This window comes from Papilio xuthus, unplaced genomic scaffold (assembly GCF_000836235.2).
Source record: "Papilio xuthus unplaced genomic scaffold, Pxut_1.1 DF827870.1, whole genome shotgun sequence".
NCBI classification, from domain to species: Eukaryota; Metazoa; Arthropoda; class Insecta; order Lepidoptera; family Papilionidae; genus Papilio; species Papilio xuthus.
The window spans coordinates 23,783-35,862 of NW_013530779.1; the positions used below are offsets into that span (position 1 = coordinate 23,783).

The 12,080-nt window shown below is 43.2% G+C and overlaps 3 protein-coding genes across 7 annotated transcripts in view; 1 reads left to right on the forward strand and 2 right to left on the reverse strand.

The window, feature by feature from the left end:
• Positions 1 to 4,461, reverse strand: part of beta'COP (coatomer subunit beta') — an 8,915-nt gene extending 4,454 nt beyond the window's left edge. The window contains exons 1-5 of the mRNA XM_013308524.1: positions 4,140 to 4,461; positions 3,573 to 3,731; positions 3,166 to 3,358; positions 240 to 388; positions 2 to 162 (exon numbers count right to left, since the gene is read on the reverse strand). Coding sequence (XP_013163978.1) covers positions 2 to 162; positions 240 to 388; positions 3,166 to 3,358; positions 3,573 to 3,731; positions 4,140 to 4,142 — 665 coding nt within the window. The 5' untranslated portion in view covers positions 4,143 to 4,461. The remainder of the gene's footprint in view (position 1; positions 163 to 239; positions 389 to 3,165; positions 3,359 to 3,572; positions 3,732 to 4,139) is intronic.
• LOC106115278 (uncharacterized) lies at positions 407 to 3,008 on the forward strand. Its single transcript, XM_013308620.1, has 2 exons — positions 407 to 1,755; positions 2,452 to 3,008. The coding sequence occupies exons 1-2, from the start codon at positions 808 to 810 to the stop codon at positions 2,467 to 2,469; spliced, it is 966 nt and encodes a 321-aa protein (XP_013164074.1). The 5' UTR covers positions 407 to 807; the 3' UTR covers positions 2,470 to 3,008.
• Positions 4,462 to 5,955: 1,494 nt separating the features above from the next.
• Positions 5,956 to 12,080, reverse strand: part of LOC106115259 (collagen alpha chain CG42342) — a 56,584-nt gene continuing 50,459 nt past the window's right edge. For 2 of the 5 annotated variants that reach the window (XM_013308593.1, XM_013308590.1), the window contains one exon: positions 10,642 to 11,199. In XM_013308593.1, the coding sequence (XP_013164047.1) occupies positions 10,936 to 11,199 (264 nt within the window). In that variant the 3' untranslated portion in view covers positions 10,642 to 10,935. Of the gene's footprint in view, positions 7,095 to 8,189; positions 8,325 to 8,598; positions 8,635 to 8,704; positions 8,732 to 8,844; positions 8,899 to 9,149; positions 9,177 to 10,490; positions 10,563 to 10,641; positions 11,200 to 12,080 lie in introns of those variants that run through there. The other 3 variants (XM_013308594.1, XM_013308592.1, XM_013308591.1) reach the window with 3 other exon arrangements.

Here is a 12,080-nt window from a genome sequence, read left to right on the forward strand (position 1 = left end):
TACGCAGGTTTTGTTCTGATAGTCCCATATCTTGACGAGGCGGTCGTCGGCGCCGCTGATCAGGTAGGGCTTGTCCCCGCCGTGGTAGTAATCGACGCAGTTGACTCCCTTGTCGTGGCCCTCCAGGGTGAAGTTGGATATGGTGGAGCCGAGCTGCCACACCTGCGGGTCACAAAGAGCGCACATGGTGACCGCGAGTCGCAGCGGGTCGTGTCACAAACAAAGTAACAAGTGAGAACCTTGACGGTGGTGTCGAGACTGGCGCTGGCGAAGGTGTTGTTGTCTTTGGGGTTGATGACGACCTGCATGACGTAGTGCGTGTGCCCCTCGAACACCTGCTGGCACGCCCAGCCGCGGTCCCAGTTCCACAGCTTGATGAGCAAGTCGTCTGTCGCACACAATCACACATCTTACATTTTCTTGCTATGAAAACACATAAGGCTTATCATTTTATAAAAAGAGGTTTTGTGTGTATTACTAACTCTGTATAGGTTGAACCCAACAATCACTCCGTAACACAAAGTAGTAGAAGTTTAAAAACACTTCTACTACTAACCGTAACTGTCAGGTATATAGAAATAAAGATTTCGGTTAATAAAAATATTATCTATCGTGGGTAGATATTAATAAATCAGTTGATACGTGACAGCTGTTTGATTTAACACATCCCGTGCATTAAAAAGACTTTACATGGCGCAGTCGGTAGGATTTAAGAAATTTTAAGTTTTAGTAGTGTAAAACTGTTGTATAGACCGGGTAAAGTGAAAAATAAGACCGTGTAAGAATACAAAGTGTTATTGTATAACAATGAATAACGCGTTACAACCACCACCGCCATTTTGCTTCGAAAATGACTTAGCCAACGTCATGACGGGTAATATCAGCCGGGAGTGGAGCAGATGGAAAAATAGATTTTTAATATACATGAAGGCAATAAAATTGGACAAGGAAACGGCGGATGTGCAAATTAATGTTTTGCTTCATATCGTCGGTGAAAAGTGTCAAGAGATATTTGAACAATTTAACGAACAATTTAGTTCGGCTGAACGGCTACTGGCTAAGTTTGACAATTACTTCAGTGGAAAAAAGAATTTAACTATTGAGAGACAAAAATTTTTTGCACGTAGTCAAGTCGACTGTGAGTCAATAGAACAATACATTAACGAGTTGAGTAAATTGTCATTGTCCTGTGAATTTCAAAACTTAAGTGAAGATCTGGTCAAAGACAGGCTGATTTATGGCATCAAAGACGACGGCCTACGCGAACGACTGTTAAGGGAGCAGGACCTCACGCTTACGAAAACAGTGGAGATTTGCAAGTTAGCAGAAATGTCAAGAGCTCAGGCTAGCTTTATAAAGCGGGACCATTTATTACGCGAGCAAGTGAACATTGAAGAAAATATTCATGCAGTGCAGCGGACCAACCCCGCGACCGGCAGTGTGTGTACATGTGCATGTGGAGGCAACTCGAGTCGGGCCGGTAGCGGCAGGTCGGCGAGACCGACATACGGCGAGCGCGTCGCGCCCGCTGGCGGGCTGCGTGACGGCGGCGAGCGCGCGGTGACGTCATCGCGGCGACCGGCGCGAGCGGCGCAGTGGCAGCGCGGCACTTGCAACCGCTGCGGCACTGCGCATTCCAAATTCGACTGCCCGGCGTACGGAAAGAGATGCAGAAATTGTAATAAATTAAATCATTACGCAAAAATGTGCCGGGCGGGTCGGGTCCATGCCGTGCAGGAGGACTCTTCGGACCGGGTATGGAAAAATTATTTATTTTTTAAGAATAGTGATTGGGTGGTGGATGTATTAATTAATAATTATTTCGCGCTATCCGCAATCTAACGGCCAAGTAGAACGAACTGTACAGATAGTAAAAAACATGCTTAAAAAGACACATTACGACCAAACAGATTTCCGTTTAGCTCTTTTAGAATATTTGAACACTCCGATTAGTGCAGACTTACCTTCTCCAGCTCAACTTTTAAACAATCGTAGTTTAAGAGGGATTTTACCGCGAGCTCCAGAATTTTTGGAACCAAAAGTTGTCAATAAAGATATAGTAAAAGCACAGTTACATAAACGTCAAATATATCAAAAACATTATTACGATAGAACAAGTAAAAAACTGAAGGAATTAAAGCAAGGGGACAAAGTTAAAGTATTTACAAATGGGATTTGGTCAAATGGTTTAATAATAAAAAAAAATAACGCGCGATCTTATTATATTAAGATGTGCACAGGTCGTGTAATAATAAGAAACCGTAGGCACATAGTGAAAGATAGCGAGTATCGCAATGAGTCATACGTGTCGCCGTATGACGCTGATGATTTCAACATCGCCCGCGAAACACAAGCGGCGCGCACCCGTGTCCACGTTCTGGATCCGTCCACCCAATCATTGTTAGGTACAAATCGTGAAAGCAACAACTTATATGTTACGAAATTTGGCAGGACAGTGAGGCCTCCTGATCGGTACAGGTATCCCTAAACAACTGGTAAGATAACGAAAACTAAAACTCAAAAATTTGTTGAAAAGACGAAATGTATATTTTATATTATAATACTTAGAACAATAAGGTAATTAACTAAGCCTTTTGATTTTTGTATTAATTTTTTTTTTGTTTGTTTGCATGGTTTTGTATTTTTATTTTTTCATTCTCTGTTAGTTACATTGCACTTAGTTATATCTTGTCATTTTTTAGTTATTGTAGTTGTTTTTTTTTTTATCTCTTTCAGAAATATTGTATAGATTGTAGGAATAACTTAAGCTGGGGGATGGTTTGCTATTTGTAACTTTTCTTTTAATTTTTATTTATTGTGTTTTATTTCGTATTAAGTTTTTTATTTTTATTATTATGTTCAAACATCTGTTTAAAAGAAGGGGGATGTCAGGTATATAGAAATAAAGATTTCGGTTAATAAAAATATTATCTATCGTGGGTAGATATTAATAAATCAGTTGATACGTGACAGCTGTTTGATTTAACACATCCCGTGCATTAAAAAGACTTTACAGTAACGGTTACACTTTCTGCAATTGCATTATGTAATGTAATTGTTATGGAAATCAATGTCAAATTTTAATTTTTTTTTGATATAAGATGAACTGATTTAAAAGGCAGTTGTTCAGTGAAGAGTAAAACTGTAATATGGGACATCACATACCACTGCTAGTCAATATGTAGGGCAGAGTGGGATGCACCACGATGCACCTCACATAGTCCGAGTGCGCCTCGAAGGCGTGCACTCTCTCCAACGTGTTGTAGTTAAACACCCTGATCTGCATGTCGTCCGAGCCTGTGATCACCCAGTTCTTCCTGGGCACAAACTTTGCAGCCCGCACAGGCAGGTCGCACACCTAACACAATACATCAAACGTTGAATACATTCCTACCTACCTATTAACAATAGTAAGCATTGGTTAACTTGAACAGGCTCTATTTATGAACAAAACTGGTAAATGGCAAAAAAATGATTTTTTGAATGGATAAAATAGTCAATGGTTGCCCTTTGTAATATAGTGTAATAATGTTATGCAATAAATAAACATTACTTGAACCAGGTAATTGTACCTCAAATCTTTTAATCTGTGTGTGTGTCTCATAGTTCCATATGTTGACATCACCGCTATACAGGGAGCACAGCAGCCAAGGCTCTGTGGGGTGCTGGTCCACGCACTTCACGCGGTCACTCCGCGCTGTCAGCTTCCTCTTGATGTCCAGGCGTAATGGCTTAAAAGTTTTAACAGATACTCAATCATTTTGTAAACAGAAAATTGTTATATTACACCAAAGTCATTGCATCAATAGGTTTAGTATGTCACATTTGTAAAGGCTTGAAAAAAAATTATTTGCCAAAACAAATGTCACACACAGATGAGTGACTATCTTGTTGTCGCCAGTAAGGACTGCGGACGGTCGATGGCAGAAGTTTGAAAGTATAACACACAATGCTAAACTGACACATCTCGTTAGTAGTTATCTTATGTTGTTCATAGGCCAACTTTATGCGCAATTAGTTTATATACAAAAATTATTTAGTTTGTAAATAAGATCAACATGATTAGTTTAACTCCAAACAGGCAATGGCAAACATATATATTTGTATGGTGGGCTGTTTTTAATTTCAATTTTTCTTACCATATTTTATTTAAAAAGTATTGCCGCGTTAACCAAACACAGTATTATAAAAACTGTAATCGTGGAACTTGGAAGCCGCAAGCGAGTGAAGCAGGACAGGTGTTTGACGTTTGACAGCAAACGTGTCAACTATGACTTTTATTGACAAATCCGGTTCATGCAGCTATCAGCAGTATACATATTTTGTTCAATATTTTCTATATCTAAAATATACACAATTTGTACACAGTCCTGGAAAATAACAAATAGGAAAAAATATGATCAGCAGCCATAGTCCAACGACAAAGTCGGACTTAATTGACCCAGCGAAAAACGTGCTACTGTATCGGTTAGTTCTGTCAGAAAACAAAGAGTATATAAAATATGCCAGAAAATATGTAAAAACCAAAGAGTATATAAAAAACAAAGAGTAGGTATATAAAATATGGCATATAGCAAAGAGTATATAAAATAAGAGACGGGACTCTTGACTAATTAGATACACAAACGGAGAATAAAAATTGACATTTTCAATGCTAGCAATATTATGAACAAATCTACGTTGCTACCAACCTAAAAAAAATCAATTTGTCAGTTTCCTTTTTGATGTTTGAAAGTATTAGTAATAGTAGCTAAGAAAGAAATAGCTATAAACTAGCTAAATAACTGTTTTTGATGTTTTTTTAGTTAATTGCGCGAGGCCGATTCTCGATAGTTCATAGTTGTTTGTAATGCGTGTACCGTCGACACTGTGACAACCGTTCAAAAAGTACAACATTAATCCTCATACAAAATTAATTCGATATTTTATAGGCGTCAGTTGTCAGACTAATCTATGTTAAATAAACACACTATAAGTATACTCTAGTTAGTAGCCTTTGTCAAACTAAACTATGATTTTTTTTTGTTAACGCGGGGAATGCGTTTATGCACTTCGTCGTCCATGCCGCGGGGGCAGCAGGGGGCAGCAGCAGCAGCAGCAGCAGGGACGGTTTCGTGTGGGACTCCCGGCCTGGGAACAAGACCGGACTACCCACTTAACCCCGCGGTGTTCTCCTACGCCGAACCGGACTGTGGTACCTACGTTAGTTTATCCATGACCCGGCTAGGGGGGAGCCCCTTGGAAGGGGCTCGACTCGTGTAGGGAGGGGTCATATCTTAGACCCCTCTCATCACCCTATGATGAAACCCTCCTCAGAACACTAGAGGAGGGCTATCCGCCACAATCGGCGCGACAGGTCCCCCGACGCGTCGCACGTGGCTTTCCTTAATTTGTCTGTAGGGCCGCGGCGTACCTCGCACGCCGGCGGCCCATCTCTGGAGCCCTGCAGGGCGGCAGCGTCTCGTTGGCGCGTTCGCGCTCCCGCAGGGCCTCTCTTTTGGCCGCCATCACCTCGCGTGCGAAGGAGGCGACGGCGGAAACTAAACTATGATAGCGTCCTTGTTTCACAAGTTCATTTGCTTACTGTAGGTACATTTTTCGCTCACCCCAAATTCGTATTGTCTTCTGTATTAAAATATATTATAAAATATTTTAAGATTTAACAAAAAAAAACACAAAAATTTTAAAAGACATTATTTATTTTAGTTAGTTAAACTTTCATTTCTTTATTACGATTTACGTTTAAATGTACTGTTACTGTATTTCATTGGTAAGGGATATGAAACCGCGTTATTTGCATATTTGGGCCGTTTGAATGATATCGGCCAACAGGAAGAGGGTACATTTACGTTAAAGAGCAATAAGTAACACGAAATGGTAAATAAAACCGTTTGAGTAACAATAAAACAACAAGACTTTTCTAATTATTATTTATATTTTTTTTAACTTCTCGATCCAAACTATTTACATTCTTAATAAATAAGGACATGAGTAACAGTGAATATAATTTAATAAGTCACGCCGGGAACTAGACTAGGGGGTTTACCCCACGCGCAAATCCTTGCTTGTTACCTTGACAGAGTCCTCGTGTGCGCGCACTAAACTACTTTCCGTTTGGCGCAATCCTGGCACACCTCATAACTTAAGACATAACAATAATTATTATCCTATCTTTTAAAATTAGAAAAAATTAAATACAATATATTTTTATATATTTACAATTAAATATGTACCTATTTGTATAATAACTCTTACTGTTGTCATTAATTTGTACGAAGATTTTTTTAATGAGAGTGAACGTATTCATACTGAATCTATTATATATTAACATTATTTTACAGAAACATTCAATTATGTGTGTTATATAAATAATAAGATATTTATGTATCTGCTGTTTTGACTTGTATCATTAAGAAGTTGACACGAGCCTGCGATGTATGAATGTTTGATAGCATTGAACAGTCGCCTTCGCCCGCGGTGATCCACTCAGATAAAGATATCTCTCAAGAAAATCCAGTGGTTTACCTGCACATGTAACATTTGTCGAATTTTATTGTTTCAAGGCGCGTAGGTGTTAGAGTTTTGAACTGTTATAGCTATAATGTATGGAAGATCAACAAGAAACCTCACAAAACTTTGTATCGTTTCGAATTAGTGTAACTTTTCTTGACAATTACTTTAAGTGCTAAGCTCATAAGTGACGTTTGCTTGTTGCTTTGCAAATTTTTAGTGTTTGTTCGAATAATAAAATGAGTGCATGTTGTGACCGAGTCTTATATATAGTTAAATTAATATCCACTCAATCTCTTTGTCAGGTCAAAGTGAGCCGCGCGCTGCGCAGTCCACCTCTCCCGCAACCCAAATCGAATCGATCCATCGGTGTCATTTTTGTGTCATTTGTTTGATCATTTTTTTTACATTTATCAAATATTACAAATATCAATAAAAGAGTCAAACAAAGATGCGCATTATTATCAGATGATGTTGTCAGGCGGTAAGGCGGCGGGGCGCGCTCTCCGTGCGGCGCCTTACGAGCGCACGTCGTTGTCGTCAGGGAGCTGCAGCCGGCGCCGCACCCACTGCAGCATAGCTTCCTGCGGACGCATATCGCTATTATCAGTTTGTGTCTGCCCACTGCTGGGCATGCCTAGTGGGTCTTCCCCCTTGTTTTCCACAGTATGGGATCCTCCGCGTACCGCATCCGACCACTTTCCGCAGTATGTAAGACGTCGTATCACCTCACCTGCACACAAATGCTTACCAAATATTCCAGATTCAGATAAATCAGGCTGGATCGATAAGAAGTATTATTAAAAAGTAAAGGGTGGTGATATGGCCACGCTTTATAATTGTATAGGTTGCAATAGGTCTGTCGAAAAGCATTTGCGAGTTCTTCGGGCAAAAGTGGCCTTACAAGTTACATGTCTTTGTATAATGACATGCAAATTTGATCAGAAGTATATTCTGTTAGCAAAACTAAGATTAAACTAGCTTTTTATTTGTTAGAGAGCGTAGTTGTTATGTGAAAATGTGATGCAATGCGTGTGTAGCACTGCGTTTGTAGCACTGCGTTTGTGCCGGCAGCGAGACGATTACAAGATTGTCGAGCGTGGATCAATATCCATACAATGGATGACCATACCGTTTACCCCAGAGCCATGCACCCTATACGCACGTTGGATAAGCTTTTGCACCTAGGTCAGGGGTGGCGTGATTCAACTTGAGGCATGCAGCGAAGAGCAGAGAGGACCTGTGCTCAGTCCCGGCGCGGGTCGTGATGCGCATTGTCGGTGTAGTCGTCGTAGTCCCGCGGCGCGTCCAGCTCGTCCTCGCGCACCTCGTACTCCTCCGGCTCCGGTTCCGGCTCGCCGTCCTCCGGCTCCGGCTCGACGCCCTCCCCGCGCCCCGCCGCGCTCCCGGCACCCTCCGGCCGCGGCTCCCACACCTGCCCGCGCACCCCATGCCACGCCGTTAGTACACAAACAACACTACTGTTAATGGCACTGCAGTCGGTTAGTGGTTAGCAGCGGTGGGCAGTTATTTCTATTATACCACAAAAAACAGTTATATATATTAGTTTTACATTTGCAACGCTGTCACTACGCGATAGTACTCGCTCGTTTCCGGCAAATGTTGAAAGATATAAGGAGGCATGCGAACGAGATATGTACGTTGGGAGAGGGGCGCACCTTGGCGGGGCGCCAGCCGCAGCCCGGCAGCGGCAGACCGTCGGGACCGAGAGGGCAGGGCGCGTCGAGGCCGGGCACGCCCTGCTCGCCGCGGTCGCCCTTGTCGCCTTTGCGGCCGCGCTTGCCGCCCGGGCCCTGCGCACACGACCGACATTCACTAAACTTATTCATCATCCATTAAGGTAGAGACGTTCGGAAGTCGTAGAGAATTTGGTGTTAAACACTCTTATTTTTTTCGCTTAAGCTATAATATATTTCATTGATAGCAAATGTTATATTATAGGATTCAACGATAGGTGTGCACACGCACATCGTTAGTAAACGTGCAGAAAGTAGAAGTGATTAGCGACAGACCGGTGCGATGCAAACGGCAAGCGGTTAAGGTATAACATGGAGGCGCCAAACTTACCGGTTCTCCCTTATAGCCCTTATCGCCTTTCGGGCCCTACAGAGTGAAAAGGGCAAATTACTACCGGTCGAGGTCACAAATAGCTAGGAATGATAAGAATACCGACCTCCTGCCCGGGAATGCCGTCCGTGCCCTGAAAAAATTAGGAAGGTATGTTAGTAGCAGTACGGCGCATAAAAATTAAACGCGCATCCGACACAAACGGTAGGCGCCGAGGTCCCGGAGTGGACAGGGCGCGGCACGTACGGGTAGACCGGGGTCGCCGCGCTCGCCCTTGCCACCCGGCTCGCCCTGCGCCCCCTGCAACACAGTGCCATGCCCATTGCCTGCGCCCAGTGCCCGGTGCCTGGCGGCGCTACCCCTCGCACCGCCGGCACACATTTTTATTGAAAATTTTGGCTACTATGCGAAGGTATGAACTGAAAAGTCACAGTACATTTAATACTGCGATGCAGACAATGTACTCGGACCGCCTGGGCTGCGAGTCTCGTTCCGACCGTATTACGAAAAGGCTAGTAGGTAAATCTTAACGTAGAGAGATATAAACTCACCTTCATGCCGTCGAGTCCGGGCGGGCCCTGCGGAACAACGGACACATCAGGTCGGTACACATCACTCGCCACTCCGTGCATGCCCATGCTCATGTCGCTCGCATCCGGACCCACCGCGTCAGCCCACGTGCCGCCCGTCGCTCGCCGGCTGGGGGTGCGTGTAGGGCGCGGCTATCGCGCGGGAAGCGTGCGGGCAAGGCGCGGGGAGATCGCGTGGAGGGCGCGGGGAGAGCGCGGCGTCCCGTGCATCGTGCATCGTGCATCGAATCAACATAACGTTTATGCCATGAGGAAGAACTTATAAAAAAAGGAAAAGAATAGACGGATATGCATAGCATGCAACTTTTTATTTTTCTCGAAAATAATATTTGAACAACAATATTTAATGATCTCGCGACTTATGGTACAAATGACAACTTTCATGTAAAAAAACTAAATCTTATTCATAATAAATACAATACAATAGAGGAGTCCAACAGCTGCCCGGCGGAGCAGCTCCCGGACCTTTACAGCAAACTCTTAGCTTAAGGTAAGTCCATATAATTTTGTACATTTTTGTTTATACTAAATCACATTATATAATACATATATAAAATGACAAGTAAGCATTGAAATAACAAACAAATACATAGTACATAGTACGGAACATCTAAATCAGCTTAGAAGTAAATAAAGAGTTAAAAATAGTATCTCTGATAGAAAAGGCCTTAAAGGATTAAAATATTTTTGCTCGTGATATACATATAACACTCATGAAGCGAGTCGAAGTATTATTTAAATATTTACATACATACATACGACAGACGTAAGAATACATAATGAGGAAAGTGGCCGATGCCCGGGCGCGTCGGCGCGACGCGACTACAAAAGTTGCGACGCGTTACGACGATTAAATAAAAGTTAACAGGCGATATACATTTTTGCAAATCTTGAAAGGGACTGCCGGCTCCGCGACTCCGCGACTCCGGGACTCCGCGACTCCGGGACTCCGCGCCGGCGAGCGCGGGCATCGTTACCTTAAAACTTGTCTTACAAAAGAATATATCATATTTATACAAATTCGCAACACTTATGTACTAAATTTGGTAACGACTTAAAATAGAATTCTTAAAGTATGTTTAGACTAGTTACAAATTTTACAATTTACAGTTGTGCGGCAGACGCGGCGGGCTCGGGGGGCTCGGGGGGCGCGGCGGGCTCGGGGGGCGCGGCGGGCGCGGGGGGCTACGCGCGCGCAAAGTCCGGCGGCCAGCGGTTCTCCTGCACCACGACCCGGGTTAGTGCGTCACGCCATGCGCCGGTCCGTCTAGCTACTGCGGTTAGTGGCGGGGCCGTACTCACCCGGGGGCCCGCGGCGCCGGCGGGGCCCGGCTCCCCCGGCGCGCCCGCCTCGCCCGGCAGCCCCACGGGACCCTGCAACGACCATCACTTTATAATGACAGTTATTTAAAATTTAGCCGTCGGCCGCGACTTCAGCCGCTCTGATATTAAAAAATAACGTCATTAGTAACTCATGTCTTCTTCCAGATTATGTACTACATCCATATTGTCAGATAGATAGAATTTTTAAACTGTACCTAGTTAAAGGTTATTCAGATTGACACAATATCTATATTGTTTTTCACAGTGGACTGGAGGAAGCGAGTCGTCCTATGTTACTGTATATGTCCTCTGTCCCCACGGACTCGCAACTAGCTAAATAGGGCCGGGGAGAGGATAACCAAAAATAAAATTTCATCAACGTGGAACACTAACCGGTAATCCCATCGGCCCTGCATCTCCCTTTTCACCTCGTTCGCCCTAAAACAAAATAAAACATTTTAATAATCCAGTATGACAAAAAGTAATTTGATCGCGATATAATCGTGTCGCGCCGCGTCGTGTCGACGTGCGATTTGTAGGTGTACAAATGTCTGGACTGTTTTATGTTATAAGTGTACCGTACCGCCTTGCCGCGCGCTCCCGGCTCGCCCTTGTCGCCCTTGATGCCGGGCGGCCCCGCGACGCCTGGGACGCCCGGCACTCCCGGCGCGCCCGGCGGGCCCATCATCTGTCCACAGCAAACGATCACTTACACACTACTCTAGTTTCGGAGGATGTAAAGCAAATTATGAATTTGTTGAAAAATTCTCAGGTAATCATAAAGGTATGAACATAAATGTAGAAAAGGCGAAAGTTTTGGTATTTGAAAAAGCGATAAAAAAGATACCGGTTTCAACAGAAATGGTAAGTAAAAATGTATAACACGTGGATGAATTTGTTTATTTCTTAGAGCGAGGAGCGTCATCATCATCGTCACATTATTCCACTCCACTCCACTGATGGCCACTGCCCTCCTCCGCTCCTTACTTAATAAAAAATAGAAGAAAAAATCGTACAATTTAAAACCACAGGAATTAATTATAATTTAATAAGAATTCACGTTTACGGGCAAAGTATAGGAAGAACAGAAAATACGATATTGTACAATATAACTATTTAGGGATTCACTAAAACACTCACACTTGCACAAATCACTTTATTTAACGCTTTGACAGCCCAACTACCACGACAAAAAATCATAACAGGTAAGTAATTATGCATTTATATTGCGCGTATTAATTTACGAGCAGCGCCATCTATTGGTGGTTTGCGGAAACAATTGTGGAATTCAGTAAAAATCATTATTACGAACTAAACAGATATCTTCTTATTCTAACCATCCATACCTTCTCTCGGCAAAAACATTCCTCTCGTCCTTTTCTTTTTATATTTTTTATAAGAGAAGAGGGCAAATGAGTGGCGGCAACACCGAGGTGATCACCGACACTTAGAAAAGGGTAGAGAAGGGGGTGAGGACCCGAATTACCTTTCACACCTCACTTCTCGGGCAAAATGCAGAATAACTCACTTAACGCCATGAGAGGAGTCGAGCCGACTCTGCTGCGGGCG

What these genes read in the sequence shown, in the direction of transcription:
- LOC106115278 (XM_013308620.1), top strand. Translation starts at nt 808, where the DNA reads ATGAATAACGCGTTACAACCACCACCGCCATTTTGCTTCGAAAATGAC.